This window comes from Gobio gobio, assembly GCF_949357685.1.
Source record: "Gobio gobio genome assembly, chromosome: 9".
In the NCBI taxonomy this organism is placed as follows: domain Eukaryota; kingdom Metazoa; phylum Chordata; class Actinopteri; order Cypriniformes; family Gobionidae; genus Gobio; species Gobio gobio.
The window spans coordinates 13587455-13606366 of record NC_137115.1 but is presented as its reverse complement, the minus strand read 5'-3'; the positions used below and the strand labels follow the sequence as shown (position 1 = coordinate 13606366).

Genomic DNA, 18912 nt, shown 5'->3' with positions numbered 1-18912 from the left:
AAAGTGTGATGATGTGTATATGAGTGTCATAAATGCGTCCAACCACTGGAAATCCTAAAGGAAATTCGAATTATTAGGATACTTCTAGAGGATTATCAAGTGAACGTCAGGATCCTGTATAAAAGGACATGCCGTTTTTGTCACTTTGACAGTGTCCTCATGATGAAAATATGAGCAATGAATGTTCCTGCAAAGAATGCTTTTCTTACTTTGTATTTTTGTCAAGTGGCAGATAATTTAATTTGTTTTGAGTAAACTTTGCTTACTTTAGATTTAGATTAAATTTATAATTTTTTTTATATTTATACTTGAAATACGACAAAAAAACTCAGTAAGAAAAGCATTTGTGGCGTTTGAATGAATGAATAAAGTATTTAAACACTGCTGATGCTTTAAAAAGGGGGAGGAGAACGAAAGAAACTCTGGGTTTACCAAAGAAAACCTGCTTCTGACCAGGTTTGGTTCAAAGAGTAAGTTACCCTGGTAACTGAGTTATGTTACCTCTCTTTCAGAAACGGGCTTGGCTTACCCTGCTTTCTCGGGTTTGACATACCTCCCATTCTGAAACAGAAAACCCAGAGTTTCCCTTATTTTAGGGTTAACATACTCAGAGTTTTCACTTAACCTCCTTTCTGAAACGGGCCCCTGTCCAGAAGAAATACAGCCTCTTGAACTCAAATCAAACGGGTGCGCCAGGGTTGCCAGGTTTTCACAACAAAATCCGCCCAATTGCTACTAAAAACTAGCCCAAACAAGCCCAAGCGTGTTTCTCAGGTAAAAATCGCGTTTGGGGGGTAAAATATGTGTCTTTTTGGTAGGGCTGCCTGCTAAAATTCGCAAATGCCGGGGCAAAATATCACATAATTGGGGTCGCTTTAACCCGCGGACATGAAAAACAGCCCGCGGCAACAGTGTTTGAAGTAGCCCGACTTGTCAACACTGGGGCGCGCGCAATGCACAACTCATGTACAGATGATACCTCCGCAAATAACTGCAATTGCAGGTTTAAAAACAGAGATGGCGACACAGAGGCAAAACTCACTGCAGCTTTAAGTAACAGTACTTACACTTACACAAAAGAAGAGCTAATACAACTTTTTATCAGTTCAGGCCCTCGCAAGTTTTTAGACAAATGATATTTGCATTCAAAATATTAATATAAATACTGTTTTATCTAAGATTTCTTCAGGCAGAATAAAAGTAGTCATGTGATAAAACTGCTCATAGGACCTGTTTGGAGAAAAGTAGGAACAAGTATTCATATTCCCAAGAGAAACGAATGTGACATTAAATGTATACAACAAACCAAAAGCCTTTTAATGAAGCTTTTATTTTAATCTGCATGTAGTGTAATAGTGTATCTGTTGCAGTGATCCTGACTTCAGCAAACACTGCATGGAAACATTGAGAGAATCATTCTTCAGATGCTTCAGAATTGCATCACATACTGCTTGTGCTGCTACATGGGGAAGCACAAATATCGATCATGTCATAACATGCTATTCATTTCAACAATCGTATTATCAGCTTCACCTGGACATCAAACACACACTCATGACTCAGATCATCCCTACTGTACTGCCATTTATTTAGACTTAAGATCATTGCTGTGTAAAAACACCATCAACATCTATAAAATGAAAATTAAGAGCTAAGTTAGAAGAAAAATATCTGTCATGAAGGTGGTAACTGCAGTTCTTTCATCATTTTCTTTACTGATTTTAGGGTAAAATCTGAAATTCTGAGGTATTGAAACATAAAACATGTTAAACTACGCTGAAAGTACTCAATTCTGAAAGCATAATTAAATTAGCCATAAATGAATATGCAATGATTATGTATACAACTTTGTGAATGACAGGAATTCATAATTCTGCAAAATCTCTATGTAGGCCTAACGAATCAAATCAGTGAATTACTCAGAAATACTCAGTAAGTAAATAAATGGAAATATACTAAAACAACAACAAATAATATATTAGTGTAATGTCAAGAGTATCAAAATGTGCCAAAAAGCTTGGTGCAGTTGTAGAGAATCGGGGAAGAAACGTAAAGATGTTGCAGAATACATTAAGGCTGGCACAAAACACCATTAATACAAGCAAACTCACAAATACATAGATGTTAAAATCTGTGATCAAACAAAATGGGAAAGAAGCTCACATAAACACTCCAAATTGACCCTTCATCTCAGAGTGAGGCCAATCCAAATGGCTTGAGAAATGGTTGTCTTGGTCCATGGTCAAAGATGAAGATGTAAAGCAAGCAGATTAATGAAGTGCGTACTGCATAGAAGAACACAAGCTTCATGGTCCTTACCACAATCACTGTGAGAATAGTTCTCACACAATTCTAAGTATCTTTGCATGTGTGAACAGTTCTAAGCTTTGACTTTTGGAATCTTCATGCACAATCCTCATGCTCTTTAAAGTGATAAGGCCTCACAGAGGGGATCTCATACCACATTTTAGCAAAATACCATTTCCAGACAAAGGTGAACGTGTTCTTTAAAAACACTACATGCTACAAACTGTTTCAGCAATTGAGAATTCACCTTGCCTATGATATAAAGCAACATAAATTAGGGAACAGAATGCTGTGTGATTACTCTGTGATCGACTGCATGAAGCGGATGCAGATAACCGTGTCAGTGACTAAACTAACGAGTGGCAGTCTGTAGCATGCGTGTTCAATTCTGCATATCTCTCATCAGACACTTTGGGTGATTGCTGATGCAGATGAGTAGAAACGTGACAAACAGTAAGATGGTTCACAGCACAGTCGAGCTGCTGTCCTTGAGCATAGCCCTGAGTTACCATGGAGACTACTGAATCTTGGGGCATGGACATAACTGTCATGTTTGAGATGTTCAAGAAAGTGTTGTTAAGTCTCTCTTGCTATTTCTCTGCTGGGAAGGCCCAGTGCTCAGCAGGTTTCTATGCGCAGTCTAAAGCAGGTTTCCATGGGTAGAGCTGTCTGGAGGCATTATAGGATCATCCAGCAGACAGGCAGTTCCAATGTGGGCTCTGATTTGCTCAAAAGTGATGGTGCTATCATTGCTAGAATCATATTGACCTGTTGACTGGCATTCTGCATCTGGCATGGGAGCTAGGAGAGGAGATGGGGGCGCCACCTCTTCAGTCCCATTAGCTCTGTATCTGTATAGCACATGCGTATCAGGTTTTGTGCTAGTGGCTGCCTCGACTTCCAACTTTGATTGAGACCGGTCCCCTCCATCACTGCTGTCTGTTGGTAGGCACTTGAGGCTGGGATAGTGTCCAGACTCAGCCATGACCTGTTGGAGCTTCTCCCAGGCAGCCGGCGCATCAACACCTGCTTGAGCAGCCTGGAAAAGCAGATGGGCATGTTGGCGGAGCTGGGCTATGTCTCGTTCGGTGGCGGCATTTTGCCGCATCAGATCCTGCGTTCTTAAGGTGATGTCAAGTAGCCCCGACTGGCTCAGAATCTCCACTGTGTTGAGGAAGCGACGATGCCGTGCTGTCCCTTTGAGGGTGTTTGACCCTTTGCCCGTGTCATTTTTCGGCCCTTGGCAATGCTTATGAGGTTCTTTTCTGGACTGAATAAGATCGTCGGAAGAGGGTGGGGATGGAGTCTGAGTGCTTGAGATTGACGGAGAGCTCACACTGAGGGAAGCAGAGGGACTAGATGGGCGACGTGGGCTTCGGTGTTGGTGAGAGACAGAAAGTCTCTCATGGCCCACAGACAGCGACCGTGAGGGGGAATGAGAGTCCAACAGTAAGTTGTTCTCTGGCTGCTTGCGCAGATGCTGCTTAGTCGCTTGTGTGGTTGTGGACACCTCCTCTCTTTTCTCCTCTGTGCATACTCTCTTACTCAGGCGGTGCTCTTCTGTGTTACGTCCCCTACTGCTTGTAGGCTTCTCTGGGGTTTTCTTACTAGGGTGAGGTGCGATTCGGGGGTAGGAGTTTAGGATAGGGAGGTAAGTGTTTTTACTTTTCTTTACACCCTTGCTTTCTGATCTCTGTGACTGGGGTTTAAGGGTTTGCATTGGGGCGCTTTGATTGATGCCAGGCTGTTGTAGCAAGAGAACATGGGTGGCACCCTGATTGCTTGTAGCACCTCCACCCCATGATAGAGATGAAGGGTGGATGTGGTCCTGAACAGACTGCCCAGGCTTTGGGAAAGAGAAAAAGAGGAGAGAAAGAATTATTTTTGTACAGAGCAATTTCACAATAGGAAATATCAAGTAAACTGTTTCTTTTGAAGTATATTTCATATGAGAAATGGCATGCCAATATTTTATAGGATTTGTTGTTTTCTATGTGACTCAATTCCACTATTGTGTTCACAAACACCTAGGACCTTCGGACACCTCTTACCCTCTGTTTCAATTTCACGCATTATTCGGTTTTCTTTGTACCTCTTTCTCATCCGTCTTTTCCAAACATCCGTGTAATTAATTTTTGTCTGGCTCTGGTTCAAAATATACTGATCTACTTTCTACATATGGTGCTGCCTTAGAATACAACTGCCTAAAGCCGACTGTGTCCAACTAAATTTTTGTCTGTGTGTGTGTGGTATGGTTGAAAAGAAAGGTCCACTATATATGTGTACATACGTCAAAAGCATCCAACTGATCTCAATGGAGTATCCTTTGAAAGGCTTCCATGCTCAACTGTGCGTGAGGCGGAGCGGAAAACGGAAAATCAAGTATACCTGGGCCTTAACTGTCATTGTGAGAAACCTCATAAGTGACTGACCTGGAACGATTTGCATCGGCAGCAATTCTATGTGTCATAGAGGCATATGTTGGCTTCATATGTAGGCAGTTCGCTATGTTTTGGAACCGAGCCTCTTACTCTTTCCTCTTGGATTGTCTCACCTGCTTCAACACCACATTCTTAATGATGAATACGGGGGTGAGTTCAGGGGTCCCGGACACCAGTATGTGGCTTCCCTGTAGGGGGCCTTGATCCACCCCACCCAAACTTTTGCAGACCTGAGGCTCATTCACACTGCTCTGCTGGTCATCTGCATAAGTTTGCAAGGAATCTGAGCCAGTGTCTGGGAGAGAAACAGAGCAGTAGGAGAAGCAAAGGCATTAGGTGAAATGAAGGATCACTGATGTTATTTAAACTTCATGAAGCTACACTACATGGTCAGAAGTACATCCATCAACTTCTAATGAACAGGTTGACTCTTTCAGCTGCACCCATGACTGGCATGTGCATATATTCAAGCAAACAGCCTTTAAATCTCCTTATACAAACATTTTCAGTTGAATCGGGCATATCAAAGAACATGACACAGTCATCAACTGCAACCAGTAAAAGTGTTTACTGAATATGATGTGGCCTACACAAAGCCCAGACCTGAACCCTATTGAATACCTTTGAGACTGACTGGAACGGTGACTTTGAGCCAGGTTTTTTTTTCCACACCGTGTCAGGGCTTGACCTTACTGATGGTGCGTTCACACCAGTTTGCGCGTAGTTGGACGCTTGAACATTTTGAGTTTACTCGCTTCATTTGCGCATGACATTCACTTCACAACAGACGTAAATTTGCGTCATGGGAGGGGATTCTGCCAGGCAGCTCATCTTGTTGAGTAATGCCATAGTTGTAATAATGTAGTTGTTTAAAGCTCAAATCTGTGGTTTATTTATAAAATGAGTGCCTATTTGAAAATTTTATCAGGAGTTTTAGGAACACAAAAGAAGAATGTTTATGCTGCTCTTTTCTAAACATATGAAGCTTCAATGTATTTTTTGTTTTTTATTGGGTTAATAATGCCACTTTTGAGGGCGAGCAAACGTGTACCAATTTTGTGTGTGTCCCTTTAAATGCAAATGAGGTGTATCAGTGTATCAATATACATAAACGGTGAATCAATATACATAAATACAAGTGAATTTAATACTACTTACCATTAACGTGACTTTTGGTGCTGCATGTTTTTGTGCAGTGCTTTGTTTGTTTGTTGACAGTTAACATCCATTTTGTCAGCGATATGCAATTTGATTTATAAAATGAGACAAACCGCAGGAAATCGTTCCAAAAACGTTAGTTCGTCTGTCCATGTAATTTTCAACCGATTTATAAATTAGAATAGAAAATTGCCGCTACCACATTGCCCAATGGAATTTGAACTTGTTAATGAAATACTATATAGATTTTTAATTAAATCGACACATTAGCTTTGATTATTGATGAAAAAATGTTTGATTTACTTTTTTCACCCCGTAAAGCCACAGACACTCTGAAAGAAATCATATATAACTCGAGGGCCTTTTCGATCAGACTGTGGGAAATCAGCCAGTCAATCAAAACGCACGCAACCAATAGCAACGCGTTATGGCAACACCTCAGACCGACTGATATGTAAAAATAAACAGACTATTCTATTTTAGTTCATTACTATTGTATACATTGTCATGTTATTATAGTGAAATTTATTTTGTTTTATTGACCACAATATTATAATTGATATTTGTCTGAGAGGGGCACTTTTAATTCATTTTGAAAAAGGGCAGGGGCTCAAGCACCTGAAAAAAAATATATATATTTTAGCGCTCCCGCTTAACTGCTTCTCCATCTTCCCACCGATTTCAAATTTCAGAGCGTCAAGTCACGTGATTCGACGTGACAGCTCGCCCTCGCTCGCTGCGCACGCAGAAAGCTACAGACATTGTTTTTGACGTGATTTAACATAATATTTTGATCGAACGGGTTGCAAAAATCTGCATAGAATTAGGAAAGTGAGGACTGACTTTATAACGTGATCTAACATAATATTTGACGGTGCCCAGGGCCCCTTAGATATCCTGTGCCCCTGGGCAAGTGACCAGTTGCCCTAATGGTTAATCCGGCCCTGTATACATAAACTCTCTCTCTCCCTTGCATCATCAGCAACATACACAGAGAATTACACGAGAATTACACTCGTTACAACTCTGCCCTACAAAGGCAAAAGGCCTTCACCTTAAAAAGACCTTAAAGATTTTTAGTTGTCCAGTCAAATGAATTATAGGTAGGACACTGGAAATCTGGCAAATAGATGTTTTAGTAATGAAAATTATCTATATAAAAATCTTGAGATCAAACTTGACTTTTGACCCCTATTTTGAAGTTACTGTACTATGCCTTTGTATTGTCTGCAAAAAGCGAGAAGTCACTTCCACATTATCAATATTTGGTTGCTGATCATCATTTACAAAATCATTATAGTAACACCTGTATAAAATCTAGTGATCATGGCATTTATTTTGGCTGATTTATAATTGCTTTTTTATATGGAGCAGTTTGGTAGCCTATTCATTGGGTAGCTGACTAGCCTATTTATGCTGGCTGCTAGCTAGCTAAATGAAGTAGATTGCGATCTAATTTGTTTGTCTAATGCATCTATAGAGTTACACAATATCTTACCTTTACCTTGATGTCTGCGTTTCAAAGCCATCACAACCAGGCCCGGCTCCAAGGGAGGGCCAGGGTGGGCCGGGCCCACCCAATCAGAAGCTTGGCCCACCCGGGCCCCATGTCAAATAACCGATTTCTATATTTTAGCTCCAGCTTTTGAGAGAGATCATGGTTTTCGGTTGCTTGCCATCCAAAAATGTTTGTTATTTAGAAACTAGAAAGCCTGATTTAAGTCTCTTTTTTCAGTTTAAGCATTCAAACTATTTTAAATCATTTTGCGAAAAACGCTCACTCGCTCTTTTCTCTGCGCATACACTTGGAAGCGTGCACAGAGAGCCGTGTCTAGACAGTTGTCTTTTGCGTCTAATGTTCACGCATCATTTCTTTACAGAGAATGATCTTTTATTTTATTTTTCCACTAAACTGTGATCTGAAGGGGTTTGAGTGCTCTCTCCCATCTCACTGCCATCACACTACAGCTGGGCAGAAATGTCATCAAAATGTGTGAGAATTTTTTTTTTTATGAGTTCCTGTTCTTTATATTTATAACATAAATCTATGAAGTATGAGTTATCACACAAGCAACAGTGCTGTCTTTAGTTTCATATTTAAAAAGTTGCCTATTATTTAATTTTTTTAAGTAGCCTATTATTTAATTAATTACAAGCTACTAATTACATCTTCAACAGTGTAATTAGATGACCAATTATTCTCTTTCTAAAAACTATTCCATTACTTATTACTTTCTAAATCCCATATCAACCTCGACCAGTTGGATATGAAACTGCTCTAAAATCTTTCAAATAAATAATATAAAATTGCATAAATTATTCCTTAACTGACCAAAGTATTTTTAAGGGAGAAGGTTACATTATATTTTAACATAAGATGTAAAATTGTTATGTTAAATCCACTATTGTTTTATATAGAATTGTTATATACAGTATTTAATGGAGTCACATCAGAAGTAACTGTAGTTAAAAATACAAAGAAATTACAGTAATTAATTAATTAATTCGTTAGTAATGCATTACACCAACACTGATTATGCAACTGCAGTGTAAATCCATTCATGCCGCATCGGAGCTGCATTAAAGGATTAGTTCACTTTTAAATAAACTTTTGCTGATAATTTACTCACCCCCATGTCATCCAAGATGTCCATGTCTTTCTTTCTGCAGTCGAAAAGAAATTAAGGTTTTGGATGAAAACATTCCAGGGGTTTCCTCCATATAATGGACTTCAATGGGCTGCAAACGGTTCAAGGTTCAAATGACAGTTTCAGTGCAGCTTCAAAGGGCTTTAAACGATACCAAACGACACCAGACGATGAATAAGGGTCTTATCTAGCGAAACGACCAGTTTCTGCGAGAAACCGAGCAGTGTTTATGCTATTATTTTACCTCTTAACTGAGGAACGCGATCATCTCTGAGCTCCACCATCACTTCCGGGGAGTGAGGTCAAATTCGATCGTGGTTATAGATATATCGATAGTAGATACCTCATTCTACTGATCCATGCAGTCGCTAATGAGGGATCTACGTATACATCTATGACCACGATCTAATTTAAAGGCCTTTGAAGCTGCACTGAAACTGTCATTTGGACCTTGAACCGTTTGCAGCCCATTGAAGTCCATTATATGGACAAAAACCCTGGACTGTTTTCATCCAAAACCTTAAAGGGGGGGTGAAATGCTGTTTCATGCATACTGATCTTTTGGCACTGTTAAAGACTTGGATTCCCATGCTAAACATGGACACCGTTTCATAAGCTAAGGTGGACGTTTAATGGGAGTATTTCTTTGCCAAAATTAGTACTTCCTGTTAGTCATAAGTTTCGGAAAGTTTTTTTCGATCATGGGTCCGCTTGACGTCAACAGGGCGGAATTTCCTTGTATGGGCCGTACGGAAAATTCTACCGGAAGAGCGCGCGCGAGAGAGAGAGAGAGCGTGAAAGCAATAGGCTACGCTCATCAGAGCGCTGGCTCGTACAGATGGAATTTGCTTTTCCGGATCAACAATAAGTTGCGTAAATATTTATGTCTGTTCCCTGCATTTCGGTGCCGATTGTTTTATAAACAAGGCCCAGTTCGACGCCGGATTTTCAGATCGCCTAATACTGAAGGATGGAGCGGTCCCAACGATAAAGGTCCCAACGTTGGAACCGCAGGTTTGACTGCTTCAAATGTCTGTTTTTGCCTATGCCCATCAAGTAATGTTAGCCCAAACATGATCACGTATTGATCAATGGAGCATGCAATGTATAGTGTGTGTACATTTGTTTAGCTGGCCACTATATGTGTATGTTTGTGTATTGTAAAAGCACTCCAAACAACAATACACAAAGAATGGGGAAATATGTTGAACTAAATAAGCGCGGTTCTTCATTCAAATGCGCTACTATTCCATGTCTTTCTATGTAAACACTAGCCTGACGCGCAAAACCAGTCCGCTTACTACAAATCATGTCTTCACAAACCACGCGTAAACACACACACACACATTGTAACACTCGCGCTTGACATGGTGTTCTAAATAACACAAGCCGCTAAACATATTATATAGTTAGTGTAACTTATACCACATAGTCGACGTCCTGCTCTAGTCGTTTTTGCTGCTGCTCCTGTTCAACTTCAGCCTCTGGGTCTGATTCCGGATCATAGATGTATGGCTGTATCTGATTAAAAGCCATTTTTTATGTTGAATAAAGTTTTTCCCCGCTTTTAGGGATGACGCAGCTTTCAGACGCACTCAACACAGTAATGCTGCGTTCACACCAAACGCGAATTGAGCGTCAGGCGCGAGTGATTTCAATGTTAAGTCAATGGAAAGGCGCGTTGACGCGCGTCTGGAGGTCCCGCGGCGCGGAAGGCGCGTTACGCGCGGCGCGAAGGACGCGAATCCGCTTCATTCGCGCGTCCAGTTCGCGCGAATGGCGCGAATTGGACGCGAATTGAGCGTCTTGCGCGATACGCGCGTTACACGCGAATGGTGCTTTTGTGCATTCACGCGTTTGAAGCGAATTCGCGTCTGACGCCCGAGTTGAAAAATTTGAACTTTGGCGTCAATTCGCGCCGCGTTAACCAATCAGGAGCCTGCTCGCTGCTGTCACGTGGTAAAGTGACGTGTATGAGAAACCCTGCATAAATTAAAAACAGTACTATTGTGTCACAAAATGTAGTTTTAAGACGTTTTCAGGTGGGAATGTAGCTGTTTAAAGCTCAAATCTGTGGTTTATTTATAAAGAGAGCGCCTATTTTAAAAAAATAATCTTGTGTTTTTGGAGTTGTGAGATCCAGGCGATCACCGGGCAATCACTGCTCATAACCCCGGCGAAGGCAGCCTTTCCTCGGCCAGTCCTTCTGGCGTCTGCCGCTGGCTCTGATGTCCTGTAGTGGTTCGTTTTGTGTAGATCTAACGGCCGAGCTTTGCTCTCATGAATCTATAATTTGTTGTCTGCCAAATCGTTTTGACTGAGGGCAAAGAGAAGTTTAATAACTTTACATTTTAAGGATATTTAAATATACATGTACTGAACATGATGTAGGAGTTGCCTGGACCACATTTGTGTGGCTATTAATGCTTAATATATATGTTTAATGAAAATGAAAAGAGGCAGAGTGGTGTTTTATGACATTTCTCCTGGAGTGCCTTGAACGCGCGTCAATTTCGCTTCAAACGCTCGATTTCTACGCGCGTCCAATTCTCTGCTGACGCGCGAATGCATTCAAAATGTACGCGCGTGAAACTAGACGCGGTAGACGCGATTTTGACGCTCAATTCGCGTTTGGTGTGAACGCAGCATAACAGCGGCGCGCGCTCGACATTCTTTAGCTCCGCCCACACGATACGCCCCCAGCCGCACGGCTTTTTCCGGAAAGACTCGGAACAGCGCATCTTTCTTTTATAATTATAATAAAAATAAAGACTTTTCGGAGATATGCAGGATGCAGTGCTACTCTATAGGTACTCAAGATTGACATGAGACTGACTGAAACTGAGTGTTCCCCCCCCCTTTAATTTCTTTTCGACTGCAGAAAGAAAGACATGGACATCTGGGATGACATGGATTGAGTAAATTATAAGCAAAAGTTTATTTAAAAGTGAACTAATCCTTTAAGTGTACAAAGATGGATTTTATTGATACTGACTTTATTTGTTTGGTAATAGATGCACAGTGTCTTCTTATTCTGTTTGAATTGATTGATTTAATGTAAGAATCTGACATAAGAGAACACCGATATGACAATGCATTTAAAAATACAGTTCATCTCTGGCGTTATTGCTCAGTGTTATTTCAGGGTTTTGATCTTCTCTCGACTGAGAGACACATTCTGTATTTTATTGTATTATAATGTCTATTTAATATTACCTCTAAACTTTGACTAGGCTAGGCATGTTGCATATTAATTGTTCTGAACCTCAATGCACATTTTAATATTTGTGTATTTTTTGCTACTCTATTATGATGTTCTAAGTCGCGTTTCCACCGCAGGAACTAGAGACTTTGGGGTGGTACTCAGTGTGTTTCGACTGCAGGAACCGGGGTCTAAATGAAGTTCTGGGTAAAAATGTCCCCCTCAAAACAGCCCTGCTCGCGAACTTTTGGGGGTGGGACTTGGGCGCTGAACATGCTGATTGGTTGAGCTCACGCAGCATTTTATTTCAACCTAAAAGTCAGTTGCGGTGCGTGCAGTAAGAGTTGCTATTCCAATCAACAATTAAGTTTAAAAAATTCGACCAATGGACCGACGACCAGGTTCAGGCTTTATTAAGTGTATTTGCAGAAGACGAAATCCAGTGGGCTCTGGAAAGTTGCGTGCAGTCCTACATCACCGGACTAATCTTCACGGTACTTTAGACCACGATGGAAACACAGACAGCAACAGGTCTGGGGGAAGAGTTCCTGGGACAAATTGTTCCGGGTAATTTCTGTGGAAACGGGGCTCTAGTTGAGGTCATTTGTAGCGTAGTAGGTACGGCCCAAACAAACTCGAGCACAGGTACCCCCAGACCCCTCAGTCCTGCCCTGATTCTATGCATTTGTGCTATTGCTTGTAATTTGTTTTACTGACTGTTTACTTGTCTAAATATTTAACTTTTAACTTTTTTTTTTTTTTTGGTGGGGCCAGTGAAAATTGTTGCAGGGCAAGTACAAATCTGGACCAGAATGAACCTGTAAAAAAAGCTCCTTTGCATTGAGCCCTCTAAATATAGAGAGTTCCTTTCAAGACCTGCCTCTTTTGTTATAAAGTAAAGTTTTTTTACTGGGGGAAAAAAAATGTAAAATGTCTGGGCCCACCAGGAATTTCACTTGGCCCTCCCTGTAGCTCAAATCTGGAGCCTGATCTGAACCATCAATTTCCTTTAAGAGCAATGGGCCATCCTTAAAAGCTATTAGTAAAAACAACCACTCAACTATTTGTTTTATCTATACTTTTATTCAGGTATTGTGTGTGTCTGAAGTGCTTCAGTGACAGATGTATGACACAGAAAGAAGTTACTGCCTTTTGCCTTTGTAGGGCAGAACTAACAGTAAACAATTATATACAGACCTTATCCCTTTTCGGGGATGCTTAATAAACTGGTAAACTTTATATCCGTAAAACAACTCTGATTAACTGTAATAAAGTGCACACATAAGCAAAGTGCTTATGATTTATGGGGATTTAAAAAAGGAGTAGGTGGATTTTTACCATTATAGGGTGGTTGTGTACAAACACTGCCAGTATACATTCATGTTCAAACTGATTATGATAAGGGCCGTTAACATTTCTGACACACGCTTGAGGTGTTTGGCCAATCAGAGCAGTCTGGGTTTTCGGAATGAGGGCCTATGTAGAAACCGGATTGTCAGTCTTTCTGAAACGCTTTGATTGTTAGAATAGAGGTGCTGCAATAACATAGTATGTGAAAATATACAAAAATATACTATAGCTGGCTCTTCCCAGCTTTATAATGGCATTGACTTGATGGTTCATTTTTGAAGTCCATAAAAGTGCATCTATCCATCATATTACTGCTCCACGCGGCTCCAGGGGGTTAATAAAGACCTTCTGAAGCAAAGGGGCGTGTTTGTGTAAGAAAAATATCCATATTTAAAACTTTATAGACTAAAATAACTAGCTTCCGGCAGTCAGTGGTATGCAAGTCGACTTGCGCTAAAAGAGTAACCCCTGATGCGATGTACAGGAGCATCGCAAGCTTTGACGCCTATCGTGGAACAAACTTCTCTAATATCGAAATTCTCTGCCATTTCTCTTTAAAAATTCTCGTTTTAGACTTCTAATTCAAGACCGGTGTTTTGTTTTGCTCTATCCTCTGCACTTCTGTGTTCGTCAATATGCATACGTCAAGGGTTCAAGGGTTCCTCTTTCTCCATAAGTCGACTTGCGTACTGCTGACCACCGGAAGCTAGTTATTTTAGTCTATAAAGTTTTAAATATGGATATTTTTCATACACAAACAGGGCACTTCGCTTCAGAAGGCCTTTATTAACCCCCCGGAGCCGTGTGGAGCAGTTATATGATGGATAGATGCACTCGAATGGACTTCATAAACGAGGCAACAATTCAATGCCATAATAAAGTTTGGAAGAGCCAGGACATTTTTAATATAACTCTGATTTTATTCGTCTGAAAGAAGAAAGTCATATACACCTAGGATGACTTGAGGGTGAGTAAATAATTTGCTAATTTTCATTTTTGGGTGAACTATCGCTTTAATATAACAGCATGTTAACTTATTCTAGTACACCCAATAAACAGAACAATAAACTTTTAAAATAGTATGGCCCCTTTAATAGCCTTTGGAAACTTCCTTGTATGGAAAAGAGTACGGAAAATCTCTTTTTATGTTCTACAGAGAGAAAGTCATACCAGTTTGGAACAACATGAGGGCTGATGAGAAATACAGATAAAACTTGCTGTGTGTGTGTGTGTGTAGTGACATGGTCACATATAAACAGAGGGATATAACATGGGATGAGGCTATTTTATGCATGCACGTGTTCCTAGTTTTTCCGTATTAATGCTATCAATGTGAGAGACGCCTTTTTTGTACTCGCAATATTCAGTAGGACTGGTGATGTTGTGATTTGGTGCTGACAAAATCAAGGAAGTGCTTTTGAAGCAGGTTGAATGGCGGGTTAGGGTGTGTACGAGTAAAAGAATTTACAATGGCTATGGACTTCTACTGTTTTGTTAGATAACTCTCACCATTAATAGTCAAATATACCTGGTGTGGAATATACTTTTCTTTTTAAATGTATTTTCATTGCAGAGATTTCATCATAGGTGTTCCAATCCCCATTCGACTATCAGGTGAGATTGATTTATTGACAAATTACTGTATAAATTACTCTATATTAAATTGAAGGGGACTGAAACCTAATGGGATTGCTTTTGTGGTTTTGTATATTGAATGTTGGGGCAATTGTAGTTCTTAACACACTATGGGTTTTGAGTCAATTGTTTTGTTTGTCATCATAATAGTAATAGTGTGACCTCAGTCTCTTAGGGGTGAATGTTACAGTAGGACTGTCAATCAATACTCACCTGAGTAACCAGAGTCTTTCTCAGAGCAGCGGGAGCCACGTCCACTTGTTTTCTGTTCAGTGTGTGCTCTTGCTCTAGATGCCAAAAGGGCGGCATTGTTGCTTTTGTCCTTAGCATTTTTACTGGCTGGACGAGAGGTGCGTTCCCTCTCCACTACACACCCTTGGGCATCTCCTCTTGGTTCCTTGGGCATCCCGGGCCCTGGTATCAGAGAGACAGAGCTGGCAGACAGTGGACTCATGCAGAATGTATTTACCCATTTCTAGAAAGAGTTCATTCTCAAGGTTCTTACATACAAACATGTTTGATCAGGAGCACTAATAACATAAAGAGTTACAAAATGCTACACAAAAGGTGAACCAAGGTAATTATCTTTCAACAGTTGTCTAGAGGGGAGTTGTTTTTTAAAAAAAATAGATAGCAAAAAAAAAAGAAAACAATTTTAAAGAGCACATATTATTCCACAGGACATGTATGTAAATCGTAAATTCTAAACACAAGGTAGACATTGTGTCACAAGTCATATTTTTTCTGAATGTCCAGCCTTTCCAGTAGAGACAATTACAGTGTATTCAATGCTACTGTACAAAATGTAGCCTTTTTCTAAATGATTGTAACTACTAAAGTGACTACTACAAACATACATTATGTATAGCCTGTGTATACACTCAACACTCTGAACTCACTGCTGAAACACAATTGCTTTTTACCAGCATATTAAATTTACATGGGACCTGTGCTTATATTTTAGAAGGATACTTCCAACTCTAATTCTGATTGGTTTAATTGACTATATGCACGGAACATTCTTTAGAACTTCCGCAATAATATAAGCCAGCTGGAAAACTTCCGGTGACATGTCACTTGTTGGTGTGTCGGTATCTTCAATGTCCTGAGGTAGCTTTAACAGCATCAATAGTGTAAACCTTAATTTATAATCAGAATATAGTCGCTTAAATAGTCAGTCCTAGCATTAATTTAGTTATTCAAATGTTAAAAAAAAAAGTTATTCAAATGTAAAACTACATAAAAAAGACGCGTACCTTTCCTCCTCAGCAAAATTCAATTCGACCATCAGTTGTCAACACAGATTCATTGAACAAAATGGAAGTTTTCACAAGTGTGCCGAAATCATTGAGCTTGCGCTGCTCTGACTGACAGCTTCTGTCAGTGATTATAAATGGAGTGCGCGGTGCTGCTTTCGATGTAATTCATTCGCAATAAAAGTTATTGTTTTTCATGAGATTTTTGTGAGTACTTCATACTTCACCATGACAACATTTATTTTTAAACCTAGTGATTTTATAATGCTTCATATTTATTCAAAAGCGAAATGTGTGGGGGAAAAATATTACTGGAAATGGCTAAGCCATATGCTCCTCTGCTGCCATCTCCTGATTATAGTGGTAATTAATGTCTTTTATTTTTAAATTTTACAATTTACAATTTTATGTTTTACAATTTACCATTTTACAAATGGGGACAATCTCAGAAGGATGAACAAATAATGTTTTTGGTCATCTCATTAAAAATAACATTTAAAGTGTTGGAAAAATGTTGTGCGTAAAAACTGGTTTATTGGCAAAACTAGGTAAGGTGTACAGAATGGCAGCTAACAGTTCACCGGAAATGCCCAAACTGGCTCATCGCAAACCAGGAAGTCCCCGTGCATATGGTCAATTGTGTTTGGTGCTGTAATGCTGCGTTCACGCCATGTCATAAGGTGGTACAAGTAAGTGCGATCAGAAAATTCCCAGTTTACAGGTTGTAATTATGAATTCTAAGAGGACGTGAGTGCTTTTAACAATTCGGAATCTCGTAATTACGGTTATTACGACATGGCGTGTTCGCACCTTAAAACGCTGCTAAATGTTGCCATCTTTGCTCATTAACACTCATGAACTCTGGGATAATTTGCATGTGGTGTCTTGTCAAATGCAGAGAATGGGGACAAATTCATTTCACACTTTTAAAAGATCTCAAATCTCATCATGCATCACAGATATTTCATCATATTATTGTATTTGTTGTCCGGGGAAATATATATGGTCAGAACATAGTTACGTTTGAATGTAGAAAAATGATTTTTGCCGTCATGGTGTAGTTCTGGCATCTACCAGCAGGGCCTACCAGCATTGGCTAGCCAATTCCATAACGCATTTTGTGTACTGTTGAAGAAGAAAAGTGATAAACCTTGCCAGAAAAAAAACTACAGCATGTGAATGATAAAATATAGGCCTATATATAACGGGGGAAATGGACTAATTGGCTCTAATGATTCTTTTGATCATCATTTTGCATTAGTGCTAAAAATCTGTAAAATATAAAAGAAGAACATTTAAATAAGTCCATTGATGTTAAGGCTGATTTCATTATGACCAAAATAACTCCTCATGTCCTAATTACAATTTTCAAACTCATAAATAGGAACTTCCCCAGTGGACTTGAACAAGGCAAATGAATGCGCCCAAAAGTTGTGACGTTACTTGGCAATCATTTACAGCCCACAGTTATACAAATGCTGTAAACAATACTTTGCTAAATAATTTTTTTCTGACTATTACTATTTTATTGATCAATAGTGCTTGTATTAATGTTATTCCATCGGTTTTATAACAACTATAAGCCACTAAATCCCGAGATTTTAGCCATTCGTTTTGCTTTAATGATTCCCCCCCCTGTAAAAAGTCGGGAAAAGTTGCACTATATCGTCGATTCGAATATGTCACAGAGGAGCTTACATTTCCGCATCTCTCGTGTAAAACTGTAAACTTTCTGTCAACTGTCTTTATTACACGCATTTATAAACATCATTACTGTATAGGCTAGTAAGCTAAGATGGTCAAAAAAGGGGGGAAAGACGCGATGTCAATTTGCATTTTTACTCAATAAATTATTATGAGCACTACAAAATAGTTTAGTTCTTGCTTTGGTCTGTGGCATGAATTATTCTGCCAGGAGGAAGGTTATTTATTTAGGCACATAAACTAACACACACACACACACACACACACACACACACACACACACACACACACACACACACACACACGGAGCTGAGAGCCCTCCCTTCCTCTGACTGTTATGTAATACAGCCGAGCTCAGTCTCCACTTCCTCCTGTTGACACCACACACACAGTAAAAAATAACGTGCTTTACCACCTTCTTAGACAACCTTATGTGCAAATAAAGCTGGAGCTGTCAGTCAAATACATTATCAGTACCAATGGGTAAAAATAAACACCTAAAGTGACCTAAAAATACATCACGTGTTTGCAGAAAAACTCAAATATAAACAACACACCAGCACTGCCTACCTTGGTAATGTACAATACTGGTCCTGGTCCCGAGTGTTCGTCTCTTCTCCGTCCAGGGGTGCACACACACACACACACACTCCTAACTACCTGTCCAGGGGCAATCTGTGCCTCCCGTCATCTCGCTGTCAAGGACGATGACCACCCAGCGTGACCGAGCCACATTACCTTTTCCACACTTTTTTTCTGATGTTCTCCAGCTCGGGTTTGTTAAACCTCCTCCACCCCGTGCTTCAAAATTGCCGAATGACAACTCCACCTGCAGTAAGCCCCGCCCTTCCCAATCGGGACCCGCCCACTCGCGTGATTGACATTTCACCGGGCCAATAATGGCAAAGGGATTCCGCCTAACCCCGCCTCAAGCACGAGTGACGCAGGGGAATAAGTGGCATGGCCAATCCTGTGAGCAGGCACGTGGAGAGGAGGAGCGAGACGGTATGACAGGACGCAACTGAACAACAGACACGAAATATAACCACCACACGGAGGAGTGGCGAAGAAACGAACGACGCATTAGTGTAACTACATTTGGCTGTCCATGTGTTCGATATTTTGTAATCCTGAGCACTCTTTTGAGTCAGATACGGGAAGCATTTAACACGCATCATTTTCTTTACTTTTCTATATATGTTATGTCATTC

At 40.1% G+C, this 18912-nt stretch overlaps 1 protein-coding gene across 2 annotated transcripts; it reads right to left on the bottom strand.

Moving 5' to 3' along the window:
• Positions 1-1314: 1314 nt before the first annotated feature.
• LOC307131260 (CLOCK-interacting pacemaker) lies at positions 1315-18522 on the bottom strand. 2 transcript variants are annotated; one of them, XM_079824820.1, is made up of 5 exons: positions 18272-18522; positions 17019-17122; positions 14955-15155; positions 4862-5043; positions 1315-4153 (listed from the first exon to the last, which is right to left on the bottom strand). In XM_079824820.1, exons 2-5 carry the CDS (start codon positions 17065-17067, stop codon positions 2948-2950), a joined length of 1638 nt encoding a protein of 545 aa, XP_079680946.1. In that variant the 5' UTR covers positions 17068-17122; positions 18272-18522; the 3' UTR covers positions 1315-2947. The 2 variants fall into 2 exon arrangements, with proteins under 2 accessions (XP_079680946.1, XP_079680947.1); XM_079824821.1 differs by lacking the exon at positions 17019-17122.
• Between the last annotated feature and the right edge of the window lie 390 nt (positions 18523-18912).